Below are 27,306 nucleotides of genomic sequence, written 5' to 3'. Positions count from 1 at the left end.
TATCCCACTCCGTCATACCTCAAACCCTGGCGTTAGCTTTCCCGCGGCTCGTCGCAGGCAGGTCTCTACCTTCTTTTTCCCACAGCGGCTCAGCAAGGCGCATCTTGAGTGCTTGGCCCGCGGTTCAAGGTAGGCACTATACCGGAAGGGGGGACGGAATAAGCCAAACTTCGAACATGGAGGACGAGTACGAAGATACGGCGGAGAGAATGGAGGGTTTGGCGCTTAGGGGCAAGGGCAGGGGAGGCCGTGACCGTCGTGGTGGAAGGGAGGGAGGTGCTGGACGTCCTCAGGACCGCGGGGTTGCGATCTCGAAGGCGCTTTCGTTGTTGCTGAGACATCGGGCTGTGGATGCGGGGGTTCAGATCGATGCGGAGGGGTTTGCGTCGCTGGATCGGGTGGTGAGTCCGGCTTTCATTTTTCTCCTTTCTTTTTTCTTTTTTAACGTGGCTGTTATTATGTATACGTATATGCCATGTGTGGTACAAGACGTGGGCACATGCATAGTGGCGTACACAGGACAAAGCAAACGATTCTAACATCCCCCCGCCATAAGATGCAATGGCCGCGTCTGAAGTCTCTCAACCCGTCTTTCGACGAGATCCGCGAGGCCGTCGCCGAAAACGCGAAGCAGCGCTTCTCCATGAAGCCCAAGGACCCGGGCGTCGCGGACGCAGAGGCCGACCCGGCTGCTTGGCTCATCCGCGCTAACCAGGGCCACAGCATCGTGCTTGCGGACGAGAGCTTGCATACCCCGGTTACCCTCGAGGCGGGGAATATCCCCGCGACCGTGGTCCATGGCACGTATTTTGCCTTTTGGCCGGCTATTGTGGCGGCTGGGGGGCTGAAGAAGATGGGGCGGAGACATGTGCATTTTGGGACGGGGTTGTTGGATCAGGACCGGGAGGGGCTGGGGGGCGGGGGGGAGAAGGTGGTTAGTGGGATGAGGAGTGATGCTGAGGTGTTGGTTTTTGTGGATGTGGAGAGGAGTCTGAGGGATGGGGGGATTAAGTGGTGGATTAGTAGTAATGATGTTGTGTTGACGGATGGTAATGAGGAGGGTGTGGTGCCGTTGAAGTATTTTAAGGAGGTCAGGGGGAGGAAACAGGGTGTTGGTGAGTTGTGGAGGGATGGCGAGAAGGTCGCTGATTTGCCGGAGGGGATCGTGGCGAAGGTTCCAATGGGGAAGGGGAGAGGAGGTGGTGGAGGAGGAAGAGGAGGAGGAAGAGGTGATGGAAGAGGCGGCAGAGGGGGCAGAGGTGGACAGAGAGGTGGGAGAGGTGGGAGAGGTAGAGGGCAGGAGAGCTAAGTCTTGTGGGCTATTAAAAGAAATTCAGTCGCCTCATGGGATAGCCTGGATCATCTAGGAGTCCTATTCCCACAATCTGGAGCTCTTATTAAACACTAACTGAAAATAGGGATAAATAACCCTTCAAAACATTACTTCCAAGTCGGATATCAAAAAGCCCCCCATGCGATTCAAAACCAAAGCCAGTTTCGTCACTACTCCCCTTTCTCAGCCTACGCCAACCATCCTTATAGACCCTGTATATGACGTCTAAACCCAACACCATCCGAGCTCGGGTTAAAGGTGACAAATGATGCCTGGACAGTCGTGTAGAGGATGGCGCTGATTCTCGGGGTAGGAGTAGGTGTCTCTGTGACCTTGATGCTCACCAGGATAGTGACGGGAGATACTACGGTTTCTGTTGCCGTCTGCGTCACTGGCTCCTGTGTCATCACGTGGGTTTTCGTAACAGTGACCGTCGAGGGTTGTATAGAGGTGCTGTTGGTGAAGCGTGGGGGGCTGATTGTTGGACTGATCGTAACGTTGGCGAGCACAGTAGCTGTAACCGTCGTCACGCTGCTCACGGGAGGAGTCACATTCTGGTAGGGTAGGGGGTTGTCGATTGTTTGCCCGGTGAACTCGAAGCATCCGAGCGTACTGTTCTTGACGTAGATCGACCTACCTATAGCAACAAGTTAGAAACTATTGCCAGTATTGTGGGTTTGTAGGGAGGAAGGTAATGAATCATGGAGAATATAAACTTACCCAGGCGAAACATGCTCTGCTTCGGTGTGTGATCATCGTCTATAGCTACCCAGCAGGTGCATCTGAGATAGACACCTTCGGTATCTCCGTCAATCGACAGAAAGGCGAGGCCGCAGTTGTGGCATGTCTTTGAAAAGGGACCCGTGTAGTAGTCATGTGGCTCTGAAGAGAAGAGATCCCCTTCTTCGTTATACAAACATCTATGAAAAAGAAAGGTGAAAATAGCTTTGTTAGTTTCGATATATAGGTATTTAGGGTTGCGCCTATGGTGATGGCTCAAGGATCAAGCCGTCCACTCACTGGTCGAGGTTCAAGCTGCTCGTGCGATACTGTGAGGTATCACTTCCATCGGAGCAAGTAGCTACGAGCTCGATCGTCAATGTTGAATTGTTGCCGGTTTCCCTGAGATAATACTCTGGGCATGTGTTCGTATCAAAAGCTGGACCCCAGGCTGGATTGTATTCCGGGTCGGCGTCAGGTCCGTTTGCCGCTGCGAGAGTCGCGACCTGAAAGCAAGAAATAGCAAAAATGTAGCAAAAGTGAATGGCCCTCATCGTTCATTAGGTTTTTCGCATATTTTCTGTCCGGTTAGTAGCTGGAGATGAAATTGGTATTGTTGATGTTGTGAAGTGGTGATGGTGGCAACCGTAATTTTTAGAAGTAAACAAAGAACATCCTAGAAACAACAAGGCCACTTCGAATTTGAGAAGGCACACCATTAAAACATTTTTCTAACACCCCCTCCAATACAGCAACATGATTCCATTTTCACGGATTACCAGAACAGTCACTCGTCATGAACTAAATGACTGGATGTGGTATGCGTGCATGATTTTGTGAGTCGGAAGTCACTCACAGTCAGACACAAAGCAAATATTCATTTTTGCATAATTTCGATGTCACACTCAAATAAAAATGTTTACTCATATTCCGCATTGTGACTCGACCTTCCGAATGTTGATGGAAGTTGTTTGATACCTAATCCTGCGGGTTCAACTCAAACCTATGATAACAGAATGGCAAATATTTAAAGCATCCCCTAAAGCATTATTAGAATATCTATACCATGGTCGATGGCACCTGCGATTAAATAGGTGCTGTATTAAAGAACCATATGAATTCATCTATTCTTTCGCAAGTCATCCATCAAGCTTCTGATCCCCAGACTGCCTAAACGGTAGGTAATATTCGTAAAATAGGGGTATCATATGGTGACCGCAAGCCCTTCCGGGGTAAATAAACCGTGGTGCCTGCCACCTATGTAGAAATTAAGAAGAATAAGGTGAACCAAATATTCCTGCCCGAGACTGATATAAAATGCTTCCCATGCAATGTTTAGCCAACTCCAAACACATCATTCCCATATCCAGTTATGTGCCTCTGCCAGCGTAGACTATTAGAAAGCCAGGCTACTTGTTGATGGTCGTAAAATCCGCCACGACAGTCGAGTGGAGCTGAGCATCTATCGTGGGCTTCGGAGTGGGCGTCACCATAATGCTAACCAGGACTGTAACGGGATGCGTTTCTACCATTGTCGTGGTGGCTGTTACCTTATGAGCCTTTCCTTTACGAGTTTTCGTGACCGTGACCGGGCTGGGCGACTGGCAAGAGCTGATAACCGTGGAGATAGCCGTTTGAGTAGCGGTATTGAAAATAGTCGCATTGGAAACAGCTGTGCTAATATTGGTAACGGTAACGGTATTGTTGGCAGTTGCCGTCGTGGTCAATGTTGTAGTGCCCGGGGGCGGAAGCATGGCCGGATTGGCGTTAGAAGAATATGGAACTTCTGACCCTGGGTAGTTCATACAGCCTAGAATGCCGTCGTTGACATTGATTCCTTTTTCTAGTTTCGAGAAAATGTTAGAAGAGAGATCCGCTCTCGTGTTCTTAAACAGGGGAATATAATGTGGGCTTACCGATCTGGACGGATCCCCAACCAAGCCCCATATGTTTAGCACAGATACAACGTAAAAATACATGCCAGGTCTTCCCGTCGTCTCCATCGGGTCCCTCAAGATCCAGAGCACAGGCGGAGCACGTCCTGGTAAACCTTCCCGGCTCGTTGGATGAGCCGGAAACGGCTGCTTCAAGGTCCCCGTTATGGTTGGTAAAGCATCTACACGAAAGAAAATAGAAATTTTGTCGTTAGCCACTCTGGGTATATTTAATGTATGATGGGAACTCTCCAAGAATGAGAGTACTTGGTATAGAGACTTACGGGTCAAGGTCCAATCTGCTTGTGCGATACTCGTTGGAAGTGGTGTTGCCGGTAAAGCAGGTAGCAGTAAGCTCAACGACAGGATCTTGTCTGTTATCAAACTTTCCCTGACGGAGGTACCAGGAGGGGCATATGTCGTGACTGAATGAGGTCGACGCCACAACAGAAGCGGCCCTCAAGCAGGAGAGAAGGACAGCATAATTGTAGATTGCGACCTTCATGTTGTACTATCTATTGAGATAAGTCTTGAAAATGTTGTCGTCTCCCAGTCTAGATCGATTATGGGTATAAATGACCCGGTTATGTTGATAATTATGGCGAGACCTGAGAATTTAAAGAGAAGAAAAGAGCGGATTTTCGATACAAGCAGAACATTTCCTATTCCATAAGTATTTGTTAAGTAAAGAATTATCCTAGAGGCTCGGTCAGTCAGCTATTCATATGTCCAACTCACCAGCTTCGTTCGACAAGTTACCTACACACCTGGGGACTTAAGAGGTCTTCGAACACGTGGGTTTGTATTGACTGGAGATGGTTTAGTAACACTGACAAGATGAACCAAGAGTGACATGTATCACAGGAAGTTATGATGAACAGAAAACGTACCGTCTCATTCCTCATCAGAGCATGATTTGGGTTAGTTGAATTACGAGAACTGTTATCCTTAATATGGCTCATGTAGAATATCAGATGAAGAGAAGGAACAAATATATATACTCATGTTTTCTTTTTCATTAAGAAGTCGTAGCATGTACACCATGTAGCCCCTCGCCCGTTGAGTTGCCACTGGATATCATATTCTAAAGTTGAACCCATTCCCGTCCGTGTTTGTAGTCTAGTCATTCCAGTCATGAAGACTCAACACACCAAGTATAACACAAGCCGCACCAAGTCATCCCTTAGCCGCGCTCCTGACTAAGCCGGAACTTGCACCTCGTCCTTCTTCGACGGTAGGTTTTCTAGATAATAGCGCTTATCCGCTTCGTCGTGTTCGGCGGCTTGCTTACGTAACTGTACCAACAGTTGCTCTGCAATCTGCTCCTTGGCCGCTTTTTTGCCTAAGACGTTTTCCACGCGGCCGGCGCCTATGGGAAATTTCGTGCTCAGTATGCCTAAGTCCGCATAACCGTTATAGAACCCGCTCTCGGAGCCCTCTGTGATTCTATACTGAAGGTGGCCAGGCATGCCGAGACGGGCACAGAGTCGATCGACCTCGACTACGGCTGATATCTCATCACTGTTGAAGGGGGAAGTGGGGAGCACCGGTGCTCCATTGAGCTCGGATTTGGCGGTGGCGCTTGCGGGATTTTTGGGTGAAGGTGATGAGAGCTTCGGTTTCTTCTTTGCCGGTGTAGACTGTGGTGTAACCTGAGGCCTCGGCGGTTGAGGAGGTTGAGGGGGTTGGGAGGCTTGAGAGGCTTGCGTAGATTTCATGGCATTGGTCTCGGATCGATACATGTATCCGTTTGTCTTAAGCCATTCTACCGCACATTTGGCTGCGTACTTCTTGGCGTCTTTCTTACGCCCAAAATAAGGCTGCTTTCCGTTTACTAAACCACCATTTGGACCGGGAAATGGCTCTGCGTTCTCGTCGATCTTCACCCGGCAGTACCATTTTAATTCGCCACCTACGGTTGGACCTGGCTCTTCCATAAAGTCACCTCCGGGAATGCCCGAAGGCAATTTTTGGCGAGCAGCTCGGTATTCTGAGTAATGTTAGAACCGGGAAGCTCTTCGCAAGACTGTACTTTGGGGACGAGTAATATATACCTTGTAGAACACCGATCCAGTTAGGTTCACCCAACTCCGGCTCTGGCGTAGGTGGCATCTCCGGCGGTAAGGAGATCTCGAGCTTCTCTAGCAGTTTTCGTTGGGCCTCTGTCAATGGGGCAGGCTCTGAGTGTGTTGCCTCATATTCTTGCTGTTGACTGATCCAATCCTGGATTCTCTGATAAGTTTTGGATGATACCATTGCTATACTGCTTAATACGAGTGAGAATTAACAAAGAAGTTTTTATCCCGCAGTTAGTATCACCATTGATGGGGGAAATTTTGTATTAAAGGGGAATATGTAATATATCTGCCTATTAGGCAGGGAAACGTCAAGTTACATGAACTCCTAGGAAGCCTCGGCCGGTGTTTGTGAGATTAGGTGGGGTTCTAGTTCGTAGCTGGAACTTTCTTTCCTGTCAATCTGAGCTGTTGCATGACGCTGTAGGTCTCATCATATGTCATTCCTTATTGCTCGGGGTTCACAATCGTTAATCCGATACATAGGTAATTTGTTGCCTATACATATTCAAGTATCATATTTTTCATCCTTCAGAGACTTCATCCTTCCTATTATATTTCTCTCTTATTACCTATCCAGTTTTTGAATTAGATTACCGAGGAGTATGTTAGAAAGGTTGTTAAGGAATTAAGTATGCACTTAGATACATGTATATACCGCAGTGGTAATATATGAAATTTAAGAACGGTTATTAAACTAAAAAACGGCTAACCCATTAATAACGTTTTAATTAGGGGATAACCGTTTTTACCTTGATAATGGTTTTTTAATCGATAATATTTTTTTAATTAATAACGTTTTTTTATTTTAATAACGATAATTTAATTAAAAATAAAAAAATTTAATTTATTATTATATTTAAAATTTATATAATTATATTTATATAAAATAATTATTATAAATTAAAAAATAAATAAATAAATAAATTAATTTAACGTAATTAAATTATTAATTTATTTATTTATTTATTTATTTATTTATTTATTAATTAATTTAAATAAATTTATTTTTAAAATTATTTATATTTAAATTAATTTATTTTATTTTTATTAAATTTAATTTATTAAAAATATTTTATATAAATAAATTTAAATTAATTTAATATAAAATTAAATTAATTTATTAAAATATAAAATTAAATTAATTTATTATAATATATATATATATAAATTATATATAAAAAAATAATTAATTATTTTAAAAATTTTTTTTAAGTTTTATATAATTTTTAAATTTTAATAATATTATTTAATTATTTAATTTTTTTATAAAAATATTTATTATAATTATTATAAAAATTTAAATAATTATAAAATTAATAAAAACGTTATTAATTTAAAAAAACGTTATTAATTAAAAAAAAACATTATTTAATTAAAAATAATTATTTTTTTAAAAATAACCGTTATTTCCCTTTTAAAAATAATTTCATAATAATAAATAACCATCTTTAAAAACCATATTTTCCCTTTATGGTATATATGGAATTTGTGTATTTGTAGGTACTAGGTACATATACTTAGTATGTACATATGTACATAGTATGCACACTGATAAGATTAAGCTTAATCTTATCTAATCGGGGAGTCTTTTGTACTGTACGCGCTGCAAGGTATGTACAAACTTGGAAGCTTCAACATCTCTCTGGTCGTAGTGGTCATTTCCGGCTACTTAGTAGGAATCGATTTAACAAATCCAATCGGAACATCTTTGCTACGTAAGGTATTCTAAGAAGATATCTCGGAGATTCAAATATGAGCAAACCAGGCTTTTCGTTTGGCCTCAATCGCGCCAAGAAACCCGGCGCTTCAAAACCAGCTCCCCCGAAAAGGAAGCCAATGTTTGGTGGTGATGACGATTCGGACAACGATGCGAAAGATCCGAGCACTGGACCCCAAGCGACCAATATATCTGAAATAGACGATTTTACGACAGAATCCCCGAATTTACAGTCAACCAAAAAGTCGCTGTCTAAGTCGAACAATGGCCCGCCGTCTCAGCCCCCGAACGGCAAAGGCAAGAAAACACAAATATCAATGTACGGCGATTTATCAAGTTCGCTAGAATCGCGCAAACACCAAGAAGCCGCAGAAGAATTAGATCCTGGAATATACGACTACGACGCGGTCTACGAATCGCTAAAACCAGAAAAGAAGGTCACACAAGAAGATATCGAGAGGAAACCGAAGTATATGAAGAACCTCATCGCGTCCGCTGCCATACGAAAACGCGACGCCCTGATTGCCGAAGAGAAGAAGATTGCGCGGGAACGGACAGAGGAGGGAGAAGAATACGCCGACAAAGAGAAGTTTGTCACAGAAGCATACAAGAAACAGCAAGAGGAGAATCGGCGCATCGAGGAAGAGGAACGTAAGCGCGAAGAAGAGGAAGCTAAGAAGAATAAAGGAGGCGGCATGACTGCTTTTTACAAGGACCTACTAGAAAGAGGCGATCAACAACACGCAGAAGTAGTTAAGGCGGCGGAAGAGCGCGCAAAGGCAGGCCCTAAAGAGGACGAGGCGGAAGAGGAGAAGGTCAAGACCGATGCGGACGTGGCGAGAGAGATCAACGAGAAGGGCGGTTCTATTGCCATCAACGAAGAGGGCCAGGTAGTGGACAAGCGCCTGTTATTGAAAGGTGGTCTGAATCTAGGTGCGACTAAAAAACAAGAACCCCGAAAGGAGACGAGCAAGGGGCCAGATCGCAGAGACGACCGAGGTCCGTCGCGCGGCTTTGTCGGCGCTGGCGGGAAACAAGCTATGCGTGAAAGGCAAACCCGGATGCTCGAGGCGCAGCTCGAGCAGTCTCTCAAGAGATCCATGGAGGAAGAGGAGGCGGAGAAGCAAAAGGTCGAACGCGCAGCGAAGAGCCGCAAGACCGAGTCCGACGTCTCGAGCGCCCGGGAGAGATACCTTGCGCGCAAGAGGGAAGCCGAAGAAGCCAAGAAAAAGGCGACTACAGAGAAATCATAAGCGGAATCCATATACCCATTCCGAATCTAATCAAGACAGAATATCCATCTTGAAGTCATTGCCTCATGTAATGTACACTCTATATCCCCACTGCTCCGAAACCGTAAGGTCGCTCGCTTTTCGTCACTGGTTTTGAACCGGAACGACTTGGCCATTGACTATGGATCTAATATATCACGATTAGGAATGATCGGGTGCAACTAGATGTTTGAAAATGCAACTTACTCACCTTTCCCGCTGCAAGCGGGTGATGTGTACCGTGCTAATCAGATTCCACGCGTTCAAGTATTTATCCATGCATGATGTTAGACAAGTCTTCTCGCTGTTCGATAACGTCGTGCCTGGCTTGGGTATGCATTTTTCGAAGCAGTGTTCGTTGAGTCTCTGCGTCGCAAGGTATGGTTAGTTCTCTCGCATCGCAAAATGTTGCTGGTGGGGCACGGAGTTAAGATGCATACTTCTATCAATTGCTTCGCATTTTCAAGATTATGTGATTCCTGGACTTGATGCTTAAGCTCTGACACAAGTGAGTCGGAAGTCATGGTGGCGTTTCTTGAGTAGGGTTGGTAAAACCTATGGTTATGCTTTGATGCTCTGAACTTTCTTGAAAAGACGAAGCTTTCGTAGATTATCTCAGCACCTTTATCGATAAACGTGGCTAGTGAATGGGTGTGGCTGTCTCTGTATTTCTATGACGTAGATGTGGCTTCGTACATATGGGCGCTACGCATAGGCTCCTACGATGTCTCCCTTTCATAAAAATCATTTAAGCATTGTTGTCTCATATAGGAATCCAGAGAATACCTAGTAATCATATATCCAACTAGGCAGCCTATATAGTATACTGGCTTGTGTTATATTCCACTGAACACCGACCCCTTCCGCTACCGAGATCCAGCTACCGCTTCGTACGGAGGAGGTGCTCCAATGGGTCCTGACATATCATCTCCGCTAAACTGACCGAGTTCTATGATGTAAGTGTCCTTCTTCTTGTCCTTATAGAGGTTTCGTAACCGCAACAAATCCATACATATTGTTAGGGTGATGAAGACACTACAAACGATGAAGATTAGCCGGGCCCCTGGACAAATTATGATTAACTGGGGAAATAGTTAGGTTAGACACTCACCTGGCAATGGAAGCTGTAGCACATATACTATTACGATGAGCCAAGCCTGATTTCACTGCAAGAGCTATATCGGCGACAAGGACCAGCGAGAGGACTGAGGATCCAATTAGGACTGTATTCCTGAATGGCCCAATCGATCTCATGAGACGGCGTTGCCTGTCGGGACCATATGTTTTCCACAGAGCAATAAACAAGACGATGTTGAAGAACGTTGTGGCAGCGCCCTGTCGACTAGTTAGTTCTGGTCTAGTGATTTCGGGGACCATCTAAGTGCTCACTACTGCTGCAGATACCCAGGGTATCACGGTGCGGTGGTCGACATCGTCCCAAAACTCATCGTCAGATGGAATATGGCCATTGTAGTTATTTGGCCGAGTGAAGACAAAAGATACAGTGCCGACGACACACAAGGCGAGTTGACCTAAGATGGCGAGTATGTGGGCTGCCGCCCACCAGTTTATCGCGTCGCTAGTTGGTGATCCCATTCGAAGTCGCTATCATGATATCTGCCGGTGGTTGTATTCGAGAGCCGCGAGAATATCATGCACATGCAGGCCGGCATCTCTGCACTCCACAGTGGTTTACCCATCTTTTAAGTAGTAGATCGTTAATATTAATAGAGGCACCGAGCACATGGATAACTAGCACCAATTCAGTGACCGCTGGGAGAAAAGTAGGCTACACGCCGCAGGATGGCACTAGTGGGTCATACTCAGCCATGTAAGCGCATCCTCTTGAGGGCTCAGTAGGCATATTTTCTCCCTAGAAATCATCGGGTACCCCATCAGGGTTAGGTGTTTTAAACTTCGTTTATCTTGGCCAACGGCATTTCGGTAACACTGATATTATCTGAATTAAGAATCCGCTATGGTTAATCCGCCAGGATTATGGAATAATCGACTAGATCCGTACATAGACGACGAGATAAGATTGACTATATCAGGGGAAATCGTGTAGACCCTGTATTGTTGATGAGATAAAAAACGACTTGATAGATTTTCTTGAAGTGATGTTTTTCTGTTGGGTAGATGAAGTCTAGAAAATCAATCGTTGTGGAAGATCCCCTGAAGACGTCCCTTGATTTAGGGACTCGTGGGTTGTTGCTGTTTCAAGACTTCCAACAGACGTTCTTTTAATACTAAGGCTAGTTATCCTCAATCCCTGGTATTGTTTGTCTGCCTTGCTCGATCGACAATAAAAAAAGGGTGTGGCTCATGTTTTATTTATTGTATTGGTGATAGTGGCTTAGATAGAGCTGGAAGTTAGGAGATTAGGAGATTAGGAAGCAGGAACGGGCGCTATCTACATCCAAATAAGGGACCAAAAATGGGTGCATGGTGTCAACTAATAGCGGAATTGGTGATTGGTTAGCTGGGTGGATTCAGTGGAGCCACAGCGGTGTCAGTTGCTGGATCAACCAAAGCAAGGGTTCCCCTCAAAAACAATACAAACCACTAATTTAATGGACCACAAGCTCAATGATCCCCAAACTTTAATTCTGTTCGTAACTTTCCGCTACTTCTCTCTATCTACTCATCATTAACCTTCGAAATAAACTAAATAAATCACCAATATACTCTTACATACAGATACGCTTGGATCTCTTACTTATAAGCCAACCGGCTTACCATTTGAGAAAGATGGCTGCTCGAACTCTAGAGGCTTGCTTTGAGCGCATGTCCGTTAATGACGAGAACGAGTTGGAGATTCAGAACCAGAAATCCAAGGTAAGCTAAAGCATCACAAAATTGTATGATTCTAGTGATTATGTTTCTTATACTCGAATAGACTACTGTGACGACGACACAGCTTACAAAAAGTTCGAGTCGTCCGAATCTATACAAGGTCGCTCTGCAATCTCAGGGTGCAAATACCGTCACCACCGTCACTCTCCCATCCCAAGCCGCGCAGCGTAAAGGTGCCCAGCCTCCCTCACCTACGAGAAAACCACTTCCTACAGCGAGTGCAGCATCCAGAGCATCAGATGAAAAAGCACTGGTCGAGCGAAAGTCAGCTAGTCTGATTGAACAGGTGCTCTCACCAAAACAATTTCACCTAGGCATGTTTGAGATAGGGCGGCCTCTAGGAAAGGGAAAATTCGGAAGAGTTTATCTCGCACGTGAACGCACGAGCGGTTTTATTTGCGCCCTCAAGGTTCTACATAAAAGCGAGTTGCAGCACGGCCGGGTGGAGAAGCAAGTGAGGCGAGAGATTGAGATTCAGAGCAACCTGAGACATCCCAACATTCTACAGCTGTTCGGTCATTTCCATGATAGCAAGCGGGTCTTCCTTATTTTGGAGTTCGCCGGAAAGGGTGAATTGTACAAGCACTTGAGAAAAGAAAATCGGTTTCCCGAATGGAAAGCCTCCCAGTACATCGCCCAGATGGCGAGCGCGCTGCGATATCTACACCGAAAACATGTTATCCACCGAGACATCAAGCCCGAGAACATCCTCATGGGGATTCACGGCGAGATCAAGATCTCCGATTTCGGCTGGAGTGTTCATGCACCAAACAGCAGACGACAGACGATGTGTGGTACTTTGGACTACCTTCCACCAGAGATGTTGAGGCCGGGTAGCTCGGATAACTTCTATAATGAGAAGGTGGACCTGTGGAGTCTGGGGGTGTTGACCTACGAATTTCTAGTCGGTGAGGCGCCATTTGAGGATACGCCCGTTATGACACAAAGAAGAATTGCCAAAGCAGATATGTCTATTCCTTCGTTCGTCAGTGCTGAGGCGAGGGATCTGATCAAGAGGGTGAGTTGCCTTAAATCTTTATAAAGATATATCTGCTAACGAACGTATAGTTACTAGTTCTTGACCCTGAGAAGAGAATCCCATTGGATCAAGTCGCGAGCCATCCCTGGATTACGAAGCACTGCATCAAGGGGGAGCGGGCTGCAAATAGGGAGAGATCGCACTAATGATCACCAATGAGATACGGAATGCCTTCACTTGTAAACTTTAGCACTAGGCGTTTGGACAAGGACAATCTGGCTGGGAAATCTGCATAATGGGAACGGAGTCGGAACCTATCAAGCATGTCATTCTCATTGTTAATAAAACGATTAATCATTACTCATCACTTCGTATTTTACCCTGCCTTAACTCCTGCCATGGAGATATATGTTGTTACAGGTAATAGTTACAGAGATCTTTCGAATGTTTTCGCCCATGCTTATCTGTAGACTTCGTCAAATGGCCGAGTATCTGAGAAGCATGAATCCCACACTTGATTCACCACTTTGACTGCTTGTACATCGTCCTTACACTTCGGCCGAGCTAAGAGAGATAGTACTGCTCTTTTCCGTACGCAGTCCTGGAATTGCTGTGTCAACGTCCAATTCCCCCTCTTCCACGCCTCTCTCGTCCATCTACACTCGCCGCTAAGCATCGCCGCTCGAATCTGTCAAAGCCGTGTTAGAACACTCTCCTAAATCATGAGTAGAGAGTAGATAATAGGTAACCAACCTCCGTACAAGCCGCATGCTTCAACCCCTTCTCCGCCATGAAATCAACCTTCCACCTCAGATGGTCCCAAGCATGCACCATCTCATGAGACAGGATATCCTCAAAATGGTGGCGATTCGAGACCTCGTTCGCGCAGATCAGGATGCCGTGGCTGGGGTGGAAGCCGCCGCTCGAGCGGTACACATTTCCGTCTTCCGTTAGCCGCGTCGGACACCGCTTGCACGAGACGTTGCTGGCGTCGAGGTTCCCGTTCAGCGCGTTGATCTTCTCGTGCAGGAACCGCACCGTCGGCGAGTACGCGAACGCCCAGTCCCGGAACTCCTCGCACCGCGCGCAGTCCCGCGCTTCGTGCTCCCGGTACCGCGATTCCCGGTAGTGGAAGGCGCCTTCTTTGGTCATCGACCCTGTCAGGATCTTGAAGTAGTTTATCCACCATGCCGTCTGTGGGTCGAAGCCTGTTCGTGCTGGGTCGTTGGTGAGGATGCGGGGGAAGTTGTCGGGTTGGGAGGAGTCGGGTGAGGAGGATGATGGGGCGGTGGGCGTGGAAGCGACCGGTGTCCCGGCGACAGGAGGTTCTGACGATTGCGACGGCGACGACATCGTGGGCTGGTTTGTTGAAGGTTGGTAACTTTTTAAGTTGTCTAGCTGGTTGAACCTTGCAACTGCAATTGACATCCCCAAGTGCTAGCTAAAAATTGCGGGCCTTTGCGGAGCAAAAAAGGTAAAAGTCAGGCTTTTCTAAAAATTCCGATTTCGGCCGGGGTTACACCGTACAGGTCGTCGCCCAATTAGAGCTTGGAAAGCTTCGATTATTCCACTGGCATGTACGCAAACTAGCAGCAGCAACCGGCCAGTTCATTGCCCTTTTAAGAGACCTGTTGCCGTAAAATACCTTGGGCAAGCTCCACATCGATCCAATTCCCCTGCAGCACAACGCACTCGCGCCCTACCGCCATGGCAGAGCCAGGGGGTACGCCTTGTAAGTGACCAGTCCACATTACGTATGGATATGTAAAATGTCGGATTCTTTAAACGAGTTGTTTTGCGAAAATGTTTGTTGAAAGTTGTAGTTGTCATAGGTAGCTAATGTTGTTGGAATAATAGCAGATATGAAGGGTCCTAAGCCACTTACTGTTGTCATCAAATTAGGTGAGTCAAAACTTCAAATTCATGTAACATTGTACAGGAAAATCTTTAGACGGTGAGCTAACTTATACACAGGAACTAGTTCCATTGTTGATGAGAAGACTCATGAGCCTCTCTTATCAATTTTAACCCTCATAGTTGAGACAGCTGTTAAGTTGCGCAAAGATGGACACAAGGTTGTCATTGTCTCTTCCGGCGCCATTGGCGTCGGTCTTCGACGAATGGACGTCGACAAAAGACCAAAGCATTTGTCTAAATTACAGGCACTTGCTGCAATTGGACAATGCCGCTTAATGAGCCTATGGGATAGTCTCTTTGGACATCTCCGTCAACCCATCGCTCAAGTTCTCCTAACCAGAAACGATATTGCGGATGTTAGTTAAATCTTCTACTCCAAAGGGTTAAGGGGTATTTACTAATATGATGAAATAGCGAACAAGATATCTAAATGCCCAGAACACCATGATGGAGCTCCTAGAAATGGGTGTTATACCAATCGTTAATGAGAACGATACTTTAGCTGTGGCTGAAATCAAATTCGGAGATAACGATACACTCTCAGCCATCACTGCAGCCATGGTACACGCCCATTTCCTGTTTTTAATGACGGATGTCGATTGCTTGTACGACAAGAATCCACGGACACATCCTGATGCTCAGCCTATAGAGGAAGTGGAGGATATCAGTGCAATCCGCGCCGATGGTAAGTGACCCCCTGGAATAATAATAAAAAAATCCTAAATTTAACGTAACCCCAGTTTCTAGTGCCGGATCTTCCCTGGGAACTGGTGGCATGAGTACAAAGATTGTTGCCGCTAGGCTCGCAACATCTGCTGGTGTCACTACCGTTATCACCCGATCGTCATCGCCTGGAAATATCGTAAAGATCGTTCGCTATGTCCAGGCTCGCAAAAAGCATACCTCGTCACATCACTCGCCGACAGCTAGTGAAGATGAACATCTATCCCGATCAACGGCGTCGCTGAATATTGATGCACTAGAAAAACCCCCTCTGCATACACGATTCCTCCCCTTCTCCCATCCAATTAGGGATCGATACTTCTGGATTCTTCACGGTCTAGCCCCACACGGTACGATTTATATCGATGCTGGCGCACACCAGGCCCTTGCAGACAAAGCCGGACTGTTACCGGTAGGCGTGTTGGACATAGAAGGGCATTTTGCGCAGCAAGAAGCCGTCCGACTTGTTGTGGTAAAGAGATTATCGGAACCCGGACCAGATGGTAAATTGTGGGAAGGTCCGGGGAACGAAGTTGGGAGAGCGTTAGTCAACTACGCTGCCCCTGAGATCATTCGAATAAAAGGTCATCGAAGCGCACAAATCGGGACGCTTCTAGGCTACGCCGACAGCGAGTATGTGGCGGATCGGGAGAGCATCAGCCTTCTCCATAGGGAGAGCCGACCCGTTACGCCTGTTTTGGAGAAATTGAATGAGAACGGAGGGGTGGCGGCGTATGAAAATGACATCAATTTATAGGGATCATGAATGAACGGCGTCGGAGTTATAGGAAGTACAAAAATGATCTTGCTGAACACTCAGCACTTAGATAAGGCAAAATTCACTAATTGGCATTGGAGTAATATAGAAATTGGACAAAGTCATAGATTACTTGTAGATAACCTTGAACGCCTCTGAAATGCACACATCTCAAGCCAATCCCAAACTCCGGGCCTTTTTTAGCCTTTTACTTTTGGTATCTATACATCCTCTACCTCATCACTCTCCAAGTAAACCAAGTAAAGCTCTCTTCTATCAACTAGCAAATAACGTATCTTCGTCTCTAAGATACTCTCCACAATCGGCTTGTCTAAAACACACGATACCTGTCGGGTCTAATCTCCTAGCTTCAGCTGTGCTACGAGCCGTGACACCGAAACCAAGAGGCGTATCGGACATGCTGTATACGACGATTCCTTGATGGCTGGGGCAGTCGTCAGACCAGCGACCGACATGGGCTTTTACGACGTTTCCACCGTATAAGAAGGGCATCTCGCCGTTAGGCTTGATCCATAACTTGTATCGCGCGTGCTCGGCTAGGATGGGGAGGGCCGTGATGTGCAGGCGGAATTTGCCCGATTTGGTGAACTTGCCTGTTTGTCGCAATTTTTGTTAGCCATGGCTTTTTCTCAGAGATGGGTTGGGGAGGTAAGCGACTAACCTAGACAAATTCCTAGCGACGCAAGACTATCCCTTGATATCGACGTAGCTAAGTTTGCGACGGAGAGCAGCACGTAGTATACTCTGTCGCGATTCAGACGGAAGACATATCGATCGGCGTCGGGTGAGTCGTCAAGAGGCGCAATTAGGTTCTTTAGCGAGTTTCCTGTGTAGTTCGCCAACTTCTCGAATAGAGTTTTCGTTTCTGGTTCTGTGAGTGGCCTCATTATGATTATATCTCGTCTTTTCCGGCTCCAGATGTGAATTTGCTATGCAGATTGATGGTGGGGACTTTAGATGTAGGAAAAAATTCTGCCACTTCGAAATTTTGGCGGTAAGAGAGGTACCAAGTACAGCGGAATTACTCCGATTGGTTTAAATACTATATAAGTGGGTATATAGTACAGGGACCCCTGTAAATCTTAGAAATTTTGAATTTCTTGATCAGATTCAAATGAGTTCTGAGCTTTCATTCTCTTATAATCAATAATTATACCCGAAAATGGCTTCAAGACCCACGAAGAAGAGGAAACTCACTCCGCCTCAATCAGATGACGAGGGTTCATCTCGAAAATCTAGCGCAAAGATACAAAAGTCATTCTTGTCAAATGCTGCAAATTGGGACTTAGAGCAGGACTATGAGACAAAAGCCAGGAAGGGAAAGAAGGAGAAGGAGAGTACCCGACTTCCTCTCAAACTTCAGGATGGACGCGTGCAACATGTCTCCGCGCCAGCTGTTGACTTTGGCTCTCTCGAAAGTGACGACGATTGGTTAGAGGGTGGCGATGAGTCTGAGTCTGAGGAAGTGAGGGTTAAGCAACCTGAGAAACCTGATATACCCGAACATCAACAGATCCGGGAAGCCAAAGAGGAACTGGCGAAAATAGCTCTATTGCTTAACGAGACTCCCGAGGAGAATGGAGGCGCTTTCAAGGCCTTAGCGAGGATAGGACAGTCTAGAATCCCGGCTATACAAAAACTTACCCTGGCCACACAGCTGGCCGTTTATAAAGATGTCATTCCCGGCTATCGAATACGGCCTGTGGCGGAAGATGCACCGGAGGAGAAACTGTCGAAAGATGTAAGGAGAGTACGGACCTTTGAAAACTCTCTCATCTCGGGTTATCAGGCGTATGTGAAGGATCTCACTAGGCACGCCAAGGCTGGACGCCACCATGCAGGCGTTGGCAAGGGCCAGAGTGTTGCAAGCGTTGCCATCATGTGTGCTTGCACACTGTTGACCGCAGTACCCCATTTCAATTTCCGGGGCGATCTAATTAAGATTCTCGTGGGAAAGCTCTCCAACAGGCATATCGATGACGATTTTAACAAGTGCCTCCAAACGCTCGAGACTCTTTTCAAAGAGGATGAGGACGGCTCCCCGTCTATGGAAGCCGTCTCTCTCCTTTCCAAGATGATGAGGGCTAAGGAGTACGATGTGCACGAAAGCGTAGTCAATCTCTTCCTACACCTCCGTCTGTTATCAGAATTCTCCCATAAAGCGTCTAAGGATTCTGTCGACCGCTCAGACAGCACCGCTGCCCCTAAGAAGCCTAAATCAAAGAGGGATTTCCGAACTAAGCGAGAACGGAAACACATCAAGGAACAGAAGTCTCTACAGAAGGACATGGCACAAGCTGATGCAGTGGTGAGCTACGAGGAAAGAGAAAGAAAAGAGGGCGAGACCTTGAAACTCGTATTCGGCACATATTTCCGAATCCTCAAGCTTCGCGTGCCAAACCTCATGGGCGCCGTCCTAGAGGGTCTGTCTAAATACGCGCATCTCATAAATCAAAACTTCTTCGGCGACCTTCTCGAAGCCCTTAAGGATCTCATCCGACACAGCGAAGCCTCTGAAGACGACGCAGAAGGAGAAGATGAAAAAGGAGACGACGATGCAGACGAAACGGGACCGGTCCGCAATCCCTCACGCGAAGCCCTCCTCTGTACCACAACCGCATTCGCGCTCCTCGCAGGCCAGGACGCGCACAACGCCCGCGCAGACCTACACCTCGACCTATCCTTCTTCACCACGCACCTCTACCAAACCCTCTTCCCACTCTCCCTAAACCCCGACCTCGAACTCGGCGCACGCTCGCTCCACCTCCCCGACCCAGACAAGCCATCGACCTACCCCACCGCCACCACCGCGCGCAACAAAGTAAACCTACAAACAACAACGGTCCTCCTAATCCGCTGCCTAACCGCCATCCTCCTCCCCTCCTGGAACATCCGTTCCGTACCTCCCCTCCGCATCGCCGCCTTCGCAAAGCAGCTCTGCACATCCTCGCTGCACATGCCGGAGAAGTCTGCGCAAGCAATGCTGGCGCTACTCTCCGACGTCGCTAGCACCCACGGCCGTAAGATCGGCGCGCTATGGAATACGGAGGAGCGGAAGGGTGATGGGAGATTTAACCCGTTGAGCGAGGGTGTTGAGGCGAGTAATCCATTCGCGACGACGGTGTGGGAGGGGGAGATCCTGAGACGGCATTATTGTCCGAAGGTGAGGGAGGGGGTGAGGCTTGTTGAGAAGAGTTTGGCTAGGGCGACGGAGAGGTGAGGTTGGAAATGGGGTGGGGGGAAGCGTCTAGGTAGTTGGTTAACGGGGAGAGGGAGGACTTGGGATGGGATGGGATGGGATGGTTTGGGATACCGTAGTAGAGTATCAATATACATATATGACGACCACCTTGAGTTTGTGTGTTCACTGCTAAATTGAATGCTTACAAAGTCACTTCATACGATAATATCATCATGGGCAACGAAATAGTATTATATCCCCTTGTGGCTAGGGGTTATGTACCGCAACGATCGACACGCATACGTTCCTTGCGTGCTCTCGGTTTCCTTGACCCACGTTTTCATGCAGTTCAGTAATCCATCACTTAGTCCCAGTAACCAGCCTCTCTCGTCGGTAACTAGTGATGGCAGTAAAAAGCAAAAGAAAAAGAAAAGGACATGTGCCTCGAGTATAGTCCGTCAAGGTTGATATTCCCCCGTCCTTCCCTGAAAAGAACGGCGTGATATATCAACATCGTATATACCTATCCAGAGAGACTAAAGCCTCCTTCTCTTGTTCGTCGGTAGGGTTCCTGGCAAATGAAAATTGTTAGTAATGGATCGTCAATATTATAATATCGAAAGGGGTGTTTCTCATACCTTGAGAATTATCGTCAATCCTAGTAGAGGGGTGTCGCATCTCAATATGCTCATCAACATCCATACACATGATTAATTCGTCCAGAACCCCTTCTCGTTATACGTAGAATTATGCGAACCTAATAGTTTAGGTACACATGTTAGGATGAATGGATGTGCAGCCAATAGCTTGTTGTGACAGAAAATAGGACTTTGCTGCCTGGAACATCGTTCATCAATAATGGCGACTTTAAGAGGCCCAACGAGAAGAGCAGAGACCGGGGCCCTGCGCGAATCCATTGGTTACAATACGACCAGGAGAGGCTAGTCCGCGTCGTTTCGAGTTGTCTCGGATCTCGTCATGCTCGTCACGCTGCTCAAGCTGCTCAAGCTGCTCATGTCGCTCACGCTGCTCACGCTGCTCATGTCGCTCACGTTGTTCACGTTGCTCGCGTTGCTCACGTTGCTCACGTTGCTCGCGTTGCTCACGTTGCTCACGTTGCTCGCGTTGTAGGGGTTCGCTTCGCGTCTCGTCGCGTTCCTCTTCTTGCGAATCGTTGTCAAAATCCAGAGTGAACTTTCCGACGTGCTTGACGTGATCGGTGTTCCATCGTGAGGAGCTGAGGCCTCCGTATCGAGGTGCTTTACGAACGGAACTTGCCTCACCGGCACCATTCATGGCTAAGTCAGCTTTCTGAGCAACTGGAGATTCTTCCTTACTTGTGAATTGCATGACCGTCTGGCTGGTCTGATTCTGCGGCTCATCAAGGATCGATTTGTCACTTCGGGTGGTAGCGGGACTAGATTGAGCAATGGGACTAGGGGCGGCCTGTTGATATTGCTGCGGGGGGATGTTCTCCTGTCGCTGAGCAGAGTATGGAGATTGAAGAGGACGGTTAAAGTCTAGCAGGTCGTTGTTGCGACGCTGTGGTTCCGGGAAAGGCTGGTGTTGGCGTTGGCTAAGGGGTGTGTAAGGGCCGTGGCCAGCCAGGAACTGACTGTCCTGCTGAGAATTACCATACTGTCGAGGGCCCCCTTGTTGTCGGCGATTTCCTTGCTGTCGAAGATTTCCTTGCTGCTGGGGATTTCCGTAGTGTTGACTGTTCTCATGCTGTTGAGAATAGCCGTGCTGACCAAACGGCTCCGGTCTCGCGTTATTCTTGTAACCTTGTTGCGGTCTGGCCGCATTGGTTCTCGCACCTGCGGTACGTGCTCCACCTCGGCGTCGTGGTGATTTTGCCCTCGAGAAAGAGGCTTGGAGTGCCTTGGCATCCTCGAGGCTTCCCTTTCCGAACATTTTGGTAAGTTGTTCGTATTGTGTTAAGGGAATTTAGAGGATACCGGAACACTCAAGTGTGATACACTCAGCGATTAGACTAAGTCAGAAGTGGCATGTGAGGGGATTGGGTAGGCGGATGAAGAAGTGAAGAAGTGGATGAAGGGTGGAAGGAAGCAGGAAAAGAAAAGGAAAGGAAAGGATTGAAGGTTTGGTTATAAATAGAGGATGCCTTTCGAAAGGATACGATAGGGGAAGGAGCCACAGCAACGACTATACTGCGTTTAGTGCTGCGTACCCGCTTAAGTAGAAAGGAAACTTCGATCTAAAAGTAGCGACTGCGGATGTATCTAGTAGAGAAATTATAATATCATACATAGGTACCTAGTAACTGCCGGAGGGATAGTCGGCTATAGGTAACTGGTGTCGAAGAGGGTTCGCAGCTGGCACAATACAGTGACTCGTTTTGATACATACCTAGGTACTTAGTATGGTTTGGGATATATATTCAAATATATTCATGCCCGACTAGCTGGCCCCGTCTCATCACTGTATATATTCCCGTTAACATACATATCAGTGGATGTCTTGTGGGCGAAATCTCACTGAGAGTTCCAATGGTAAGTGTGAATGGTGTATAATGATGTCTATTGATGCAAGCACCCACCTCGTTGCAAACGGAACTCCTGGCTAAAGAACTGGACGTCTAACGATAAAAGATTTAAGACAACGACTCCATAGCTGTGTAAATACACCGTAAAAAGAAGGAACTGGGTAGTTAGGCATTTGTATTTCGGGTTATGTATTCAATGAATAATAGCCTCAGAAAATATCAGACTAAAAGTGAGTGATGGAAATATTACGTACCATCAAACAAGGAAAAAAGAAGATGGTAATTAAAATATATTATCCATCTTGACGGGAAACCTTGAGTGGTAATGAGAATCAAGGTTTGGGCAGCCTATGGTTGCTTTGCTTTTTGCTACCTATGAATGTCTCGATCGTGTTGATAGTCGTTTCTTGATATTCTGCTTGCCTTGCCTCTTGCAGCCAATGTGATTCGATGGGTGGAACATGCTGTCTCGCAAATTCAACCAATGCCTTCGAATTCGGGGCTCCTTCATAGAGCCCAATGCAGGAGACACGGGGTATGCAAAGAGACTCAGATAGGCGGTCTTCACATGACTTTGATAATCCTACCAGCCTAATGGGTGTTTGGCTAGGGTTTGATTTTGAGGCAACAGCTACCATCTGAGGGAAATGCCCGTTGAGAATACTGGACTGTCCGGATCTTGCTACAAAGATAACCGAATAGGGAGAACAAGATGTTTCCTGACTGGCGAGTTTCTCTTCTAAGGTAGAATCCACACCATGTGCCTTAGATGCCATCTCCTGCAGGTGACGCGTTACAGTTGTTAGACCAACATCAACGTACGTTCTCAGTTCAGGAATGGGAGGAGACGCAAGTTCCTTAGAACCTGTGTTTGGCGCCTTGCGCTTCCTCTTTTTATCACGTTGGCCTTTTGATGGTTGTATGTATTTTGATCGATGCCGTCCCAAAGGCTCAAGTAGACTAGCACAAACTGTTAGCCCAGAGAACACCCATTTGGGTATTGCGCAGAAAAAACATCTGTAAGGTGGAATTACTATAAGCAATAAACTAGAAAACAGAATAATGTCTATATAGTAGACTGGCAATTAGAAATATCTTAACTTACGCGCATAAAATTTCTAGGAGTGTTTCTTGATCCTCAAGAGTTACACTAGGCCTAGCAATCTTTCGTCAGTCTATTGCTCTGAAAATTGGTAATTAGGTAATGGGGATGAAATACCACGATACTGCCGAATATGGAGTGTCTAATTGATACACAACTTTCTTCTTTTTATCCATCTTTGGATACCTAATTCAAACGTGAACCGATGTTGTTGACTTATGTGAAATATCTCAGCAGCTATTCTTCCAAGTTGTTGTTATAACTGAATAAAAAATTCATGTGAAAGATTATTGCAGTTGTTAATAGGGTGGTTGAGATCACTAAATTGGTACTGGTCCGTGCGCAATGCTCCCGAGACCATCAAACATTGAATATAGAGACAAAAAGTATACTTTCATTTTAAGTTCAAATGTCGTAATTGTCAAAATAAGTAACATACATAATCTATTAAAATATTCATATTCATATACAATTATGCATTACTTCCGTTCCCGTCTTCTGATTAGAATATAGTACGGGTTATCTGTGATGGACTTTATGGAGCAATCCTTTGATGATATCCATATCTTCCTTCACAGTTTCACTGTTCTCATGTTCTTTCGATATTTCTACTTTAGATCTCAATCGCGCCACCATAAGATCTAAGGCAAGTTTCGGTGATGCCAAAGACAACTCCTCGCTCAGTTTTGCTTGGCTGATAACTTTACCATCGCACAATTGCTTAACTAGACTTTCCGCAAGATCCTGGCAGTTGCTTGTCAAGAGATTATAACGTGGATGTAGCGCCATGTGGTGAAGCCCTATACCTAATGCATTAGTACTAGAGTAAACTACGAGATTACCTAAATCACTGGGCAGTTAATTCACCTAGCTCTTGGATCTCTTGATGCGATCTTGTTGTCTCGCCAACATAATAACATGAGCTCCATGTCTCGATGTATGTAGCAACAACATCTGTCACACGAAAGAAGTTCTTGCCGATAGCGTTGAGCGCTAGTTGGTCGCTCATCAAATCGTAACAGTAGGAAGGATTGAAGCCACGATCAATTACGCATAGGGCCCAATGACTGACACTGTTTAGACTCATACCGACATGCTTGGCAAGCAAGTTATAGGAATTCCTTGATAGTTCAAACACGCCGAACTCGATTGGTATAGTGACTAAAAAGACGGCTTTATGGGACGTTGTCGGATTGCATTCTAATGGCGGCATCTCAACGACCGACTCTCCGGTAATTTTTGCCAAAACCAAGCGGAGAAATCCATTTTTCTCCTGTCGAAGCCTCTCTTGCTCGGCTCTAGCTGCGTCTTCTCTCGTCGCTAGGATTTCCCGGGATTTTCTGCGCCCCCTATAACAAATCGGTGTTAGATACTCTAGTCTCTAGGACTATGATTGCCGAGGACAACAAAGATCCCGATAAATGGTAGCTGGGCAAAAGGGCAAAGCAAGAGGAACATTACCATTTCTCCTTCAGATATTCTTCTGTAGCCAATCCAGCACCTTTTAACTTCAATAAAGCATCGAAGCCCATTCTTATAACTACAACTATGATTGGTAGGCTGTGTATATCTAAGTAGACGATAATTGGTGATGTGTCGCTGTTGTCACCGAATCTCTCTCCAGTACATCCTTTCCGCTTATGTATATGCAAACATGTCCTGTAGTCCGGAAATACGGCTGCGGCTGACCACCAGGGCAGGCAAGCAACTTATGGATCACCTTATGGATCATCCTAGGTTATTGATCCTACCTAGTACCATCCAGCTATTTGCCTACAGCGTTCTAAATCTCGGTATGCATGCGTACCACGCGTGCTTAGTGGGGGTTAATGGAAAATGTGATACAAACCTGCATGTATGAATTCCATCTACAGAACGCTACTAGGTACCTAGATACCTACTTGTTTCACTACACATAAGTATCGTTTTTAAGTTTTATAAATGTCTGTAGTTTTTGTTTTCTTTATTATTTTAAATGACTAGACTGCATTATGCTGAGTAGGGGCACTTATACTAGGTACCTAGGTAGCCTATAAGGGTACCTAACAGGTAGGTTCCAGAACTACCTAATTCATGTAGCTTCTCTTCTAAGGGTTTACCCCTCAAAAATTACATAGTACCTAGGTACCTAACATAACCAACTTGGAGGTATGTGCATCATACAGTGCTAAGAAAGTACTAAGCAGAATGCTATACTGTAAGTATGTATCCAGGAGTTTTCTAGTAGAGTTACATCTTTAACTGGGAGAGTTAGTTATTTACCTGATACTCTGGTCAGAATTGCATAGTTTGTGTCTTTAAAATATGACCTATCTTTCGAAGTCGATATTTGACTTTGGCTGTATGAAAGACGAATCGAACCCGACTGCCAGACGGGAGTGCCCTTTCTACATGTGCTCTGTAAATGTATGTATTACTTAGCCGGGGTGCCTGACCCATTATTCTTTGTTTTTATCAGAGATCTACACCAAGTACCCCGTCATGTTTGCTTGAGTGAGGAGCTTCCAGAAAATTAACTATTTGAGGCGAAACCTAAATTGACCGCTTTGCTTGCCCTAGCGACACAACAGACTAGATTCTAGCATAACCCAGCAGCTTGGGTCCGCTGAAGTAAGTTTAGTTTTCGTTTGAGTGCTCCAGCTGACTTACATACTACTAGGTACCTATCTCAGTACATACTGCACTATTGGACCTTGGAAAGTTGAATTTATTGCTACCTACCAGTACTTCCAGGGCTACAATACCAGACCCCCCTAAGCTGCTAGGTACCGGTAGCTGATAAGCCCTGTGCATGCGTTTTCTCCAAGAGCTGCTCCCGCTTCTGTGGATTATTTTAATATTTTCCTACCCACCTAGACAAGCAAAGCCCTGAAGATCCATGGTTTTTTAAGCATCTCATCCTAACCATTCCATAATTCGACCTTCTCTTAGGTACGTTTATATTCATCCCCTGAGCACTCGCCTTATGACAATATTAAAGGTCTTTTACAGTTCCTATACTAAAATCGCCTTGAATAAGCATCTTGCCACCGCATGTATCCGTACATATATGGATACTTCCTGTTTTCACATAATAACAGGCAGACCTTGCGCAGCTTAAAAGGTACATAGATACTTCCACCTGAGACCCCACTTTAATGATACGCTAGCGTCGCCTAATTCCAAGCGTTTTCGTTAATCGTATTTTCCAGGTATCTAACCCGTGGACCTTACTGCCTTACAAATTACATCCTTCTTTGGTATTTTCGAGTGCGACAAAACCTGTACCAAGACGATCTTCGACTCAACACAACCTTACCCAATCGCCTACACATATTACCTTCATTACCTTCCTTAGTAACACATCCCGAGGTGCTTCTTCCATTGAACACCCTGATTGATCCATCATTTAAGCCGCACTGAGAGCACACGCTCTCTACTGTGCACATCTTTTTTGCCTGCCTAGTACTATACTAGGTAACCTCTTTACAATTCCGACGGTCTGATATTACATTGTCTCAACTGATCTATCTAGCACTGTTACCTGTCATATCCATATGTGGGTGTAAGGTAAGTTGCTAACCTTCATATCTATCATATCATATCATTCATTCATCCATCCATTCGTTACCTCGTCCATTTATACTCGCTAGTCGAATCATCAAGAAGAGGCGTTGCGCTAGCATTGTTAACGAAGGATTCCATTGAAGAATCTATGGAAGCAAGAAGCAAAAGAATCCCTACCTACATACATCCATGATACATTCCGTACATCAATAGGCAGATAGGGTACCTACTTTTCAAGGTTCCCTGCCTGGGATTAGTAGCTGGGCGGTTTCTTAGCTAACCGTACCTATATGCTCCAGCTTGCTACTACGGTAGCTCTGAGCTCTTGCTTCCCACTTACCAGGGCTGCCTTCCTAACTCGTTCTCCACACGCGCCCCTCCCCCACCATTAGCTCCTTCACACTTGCACCACTGACGCCAGACCCAAACAACCTTGGGAACGCCCCCGTCACTACACCAAAAATTGACTGGAGCTTCTCCAATATACCATCATCACAATTCATACCAGCTGCCTATCATTCTGTAGACCTCTTCTTTTTTTATAAGAGGATTCTCGAGAGCTGTGGGATCTATATCCCTTTCTTTGTAACACTTTGATACCCTTTTAGACCTTTTGATTGTTTTCTTCTCATTTTTCTTTACTTCTTACTCGTCCAAAACTTTTC

General features: G+C 45.9%; 15 protein-coding genes across 15 annotated transcripts; 5 read left to right on the top strand and 10 right to left on the bottom strand.

Moving 5' to 3' along the window:
- Positions 1–56: 56 nt before the first annotated feature.
- On the top strand, positions 57–1,423 carry GGS22DRAFT_106838 (uncharacterized protein). Its single transcript, XM_047957832.1, has 2 exons — positions 57–401; positions 557–1,423. Exons 1-2 carry the CDS (start codon positions 177–179, stop codon positions 1,307–1,309), a joined length of 978 nt encoding a protein of 325 aa, XP_047821101.1. The 5' UTR covers positions 57–176; the 3' UTR covers positions 1,310–1,423.
- Positions 1,424–1,536: 113 nt separating this feature from the next.
- Positions 1,537–2,607, bottom strand: GGS22DRAFT_186099 (uncharacterized protein; the record flags this gene model as incomplete). The annotated part of the gene is made up of 3 exons (XM_047964406.1): positions 1,537–1,970; positions 2,054–2,253; positions 2,354–2,607. 3 exons carry the CDS (start codon positions 2,605–2,607, stop codon positions 1,537–1,539), a joined length of 888 nt encoding a protein of 295 aa, XP_047821100.1.
- A 627-nt stretch (positions 2,608–3,234) lies between these two features.
- GGS22DRAFT_198633 (uncharacterized protein) lies at positions 3,235–4,492 on the bottom strand (the record flags this gene model as incomplete). Its single annotated transcript, XM_047966160.1, has 3 exons — positions 3,235–3,896; positions 3,970–4,169; positions 4,272–4,492. The coding sequence occupies 3 exons, from the start codon at positions 4,490–4,492 to the stop codon at positions 3,463–3,465; spliced, it is 855 nt and encodes a 284-aa protein (XP_047821099.1). The 3' UTR covers positions 3,235–3,462.
- A 176-nt stretch (positions 4,493–4,668) lies between these two features.
- On the bottom strand, positions 4,669–6,547 carry GGS22DRAFT_156576 (uncharacterized protein). The gene is made up of 4 exons (XM_047960393.1): positions 6,042–6,547; positions 4,878–5,977; positions 4,751–4,796; positions 4,669–4,691 (listed from the first exon to the last, which is right to left on the bottom strand). Exons 1-2 carry the CDS (start codon positions 6,241–6,243, stop codon positions 5,187–5,189), a joined length of 993 nt encoding a protein of 330 aa, XP_047821098.1. The 5' UTR covers positions 6,244–6,547; the 3' UTR covers positions 4,669–4,691; positions 4,751–4,796; positions 4,878–5,186.
- Positions 6,548–7,714: 1,167 nt separating this feature from the next.
- Positions 7,715–9,246, top strand: GGS22DRAFT_156575 (coiled-coil domain-containing protein 55-domain containing protein). Its single transcript, XM_047960392.1, has one exon. It carries the CDS (start codon positions 7,818–7,820, stop codon positions 9,033–9,035), a length of 1,218 nt encoding a protein of 405 aa, XP_047821097.1. The 5' UTR covers positions 7,715–7,817; the 3' UTR covers positions 9,036–9,246.
- On the bottom strand, positions 9,119–9,675 carry GGS22DRAFT_106817 (Tim10/DDP family zinc finger-domain-containing protein). Its single transcript, XM_047957831.1, has 3 exons — positions 9,494–9,675; positions 9,261–9,419; positions 9,119–9,201 (listed from the first exon to the last, which is right to left on the bottom strand). The coding sequence occupies exons 1-2, from the start codon at positions 9,575–9,577 to the stop codon at positions 9,261–9,263; spliced, it is 243 nt and encodes an 80-aa protein (XP_047821096.1). The 5' UTR covers positions 9,578–9,675; the 3' UTR covers positions 9,119–9,201.
- Positions 9,676–9,919: 244 nt separating this feature from the next.
- On the bottom strand, positions 9,920–10,649 carry GGS22DRAFT_186094 (uncharacterized protein; the record flags this gene model as incomplete). The annotated part of the gene is made up of 3 exons (XM_047964405.1): positions 9,920–10,088; positions 10,165–10,388; positions 10,443–10,649. 3 exons carry the CDS (start codon positions 10,647–10,649, stop codon positions 9,920–9,922), a joined length of 600 nt encoding a protein of 199 aa, XP_047821095.1.
- Positions 10,650–11,667: 1,018 nt separating this feature from the next.
- On the top strand, positions 11,668–13,224 carry GGS22DRAFT_106812 (kinase-like protein). Its single transcript, XM_047957830.1, has 3 exons — positions 11,668–11,891; positions 11,953–12,927; positions 12,978–13,224. The coding sequence occupies exons 1-3, from the start codon at positions 11,805–11,807 to the stop codon at positions 13,092–13,094; spliced, it is 1,179 nt and encodes a 392-aa protein (XP_047821094.1). The 5' UTR covers positions 11,668–11,804; the 3' UTR covers positions 13,095–13,224.
- A 124-nt stretch (positions 13,225–13,348) lies between these two features.
- On the bottom strand, positions 13,349–14,241 carry GGS22DRAFT_186092 (peptidase M76 family-domain-containing protein; the record flags this gene model as incomplete). Its single annotated transcript, XM_047964404.1, has 2 exons — positions 13,349–13,576; positions 13,642–14,241. The coding sequence occupies 2 exons, from the start codon at positions 14,239–14,241 to the stop codon at positions 13,349–13,351; spliced, it is 828 nt and encodes a 275-aa protein (XP_047821093.1).
- A 181-nt stretch (positions 14,242–14,422) lies between these two features.
- GGS22DRAFT_156568 (glutamate 5-kinase) lies at positions 14,423–16,379 on the top strand. The gene is made up of 5 exons (XM_047960391.1): positions 14,423–14,620; positions 14,746–14,790; positions 14,863–15,161; positions 15,220–15,490; positions 15,546–16,379. Exons 1-5 carry the CDS (start codon positions 14,596–14,598, stop codon positions 16,283–16,285), a joined length of 1,380 nt encoding a protein of 459 aa, XP_047821092.1. The 5' UTR covers positions 14,423–14,595; the 3' UTR covers positions 16,286–16,379.
- Positions 16,380–16,397: 18 nt separating this feature from the next.
- Positions 16,398–17,258, bottom strand: GGS22DRAFT_156566 (60S ribosome subunit biogenesis protein NIP7). The gene is made up of 2 exons (XM_047960390.1): positions 16,968–17,258; positions 16,398–16,899 (listed from the first exon to the last, which is right to left on the bottom strand). Exons 1-2 carry the CDS (start codon positions 17,191–17,193, stop codon positions 16,562–16,564), a joined length of 564 nt encoding a protein of 187 aa, XP_047821091.1. The 5' UTR covers positions 17,194–17,258; the 3' UTR covers positions 16,398–16,561.
- A 192-nt stretch (positions 17,259–17,450) lies between these two features.
- Positions 17,451–19,652, top strand: GGS22DRAFT_156564 (nucleolar complex-associated protein 3). Its single transcript, XM_047960389.1, has one exon. It carries the CDS (start codon positions 17,469–17,471, stop codon positions 19,524–19,526), a length of 2,058 nt encoding a protein of 685 aa, XP_047821090.1. The 5' UTR covers positions 17,451–17,468; the 3' UTR covers positions 19,527–19,652.
- Positions 19,653–20,188: 536 nt separating this feature from the next.
- On the bottom strand, positions 20,189–21,638 carry GGS22DRAFT_106787 (uncharacterized protein). Its single transcript, XM_047957828.1, has one exon. The coding sequence runs from the start codon at positions 21,399–21,401 to the stop codon at positions 20,355–20,357; it is 1,047 nt and encodes a 348-aa protein (XP_047821089.1). The 5' UTR covers positions 21,402–21,638; the 3' UTR covers positions 20,189–20,354.
- Positions 21,639–21,654: 16 nt separating this feature from the next.
- On the bottom strand, positions 21,655–23,334 carry GGS22DRAFT_156561 (uncharacterized protein). The gene is made up of 4 exons (XM_047960388.1): positions 23,213–23,334; positions 23,099–23,149; positions 22,048–22,953; positions 21,655–21,929 (listed from the first exon to the last, which is right to left on the bottom strand). The coding sequence occupies exons 1-3, from the start codon at positions 23,269–23,271 to the stop codon at positions 22,326–22,328; spliced, it is 738 nt and encodes a 245-aa protein (XP_047821088.1). The 5' UTR covers positions 23,272–23,334; the 3' UTR covers positions 21,655–21,929; positions 22,048–22,325.
- Positions 23,335–23,513: 179 nt separating this feature from the next.
- Positions 23,514–24,690, bottom strand: GGS22DRAFT_156559 (uncharacterized protein). Its single transcript, XM_047960387.1, has 3 exons — positions 24,557–24,690; positions 23,963–24,444; positions 23,514–23,895 (listed from the first exon to the last, which is right to left on the bottom strand). Exons 1-3 carry the CDS (start codon positions 24,625–24,627, stop codon positions 23,615–23,617), a joined length of 834 nt encoding a protein of 277 aa, XP_047821087.1. The 5' UTR covers positions 24,628–24,690; the 3' UTR covers positions 23,514–23,614.
- Between the last annotated feature and the right edge of the window lie 2,616 nt (positions 24,691–27,306).

This window comes from Annulohypoxylon maeteangense (genome assembly GCF_022496945.1).
Source record: "Annulohypoxylon maeteangense strain CBS 123835 unplaced genomic scaffold GGS22scaffold_4, whole genome shotgun sequence".
NCBI lineage: Eukaryota > Fungi > Ascomycota > Sordariomycetes > Xylariales > Hypoxylaceae > Annulohypoxylon > Annulohypoxylon maeteangense.
Note: the sequence above shows the minus strand (reverse complement) of the source record. Positions and strands in the feature narration are given on the sequence as shown.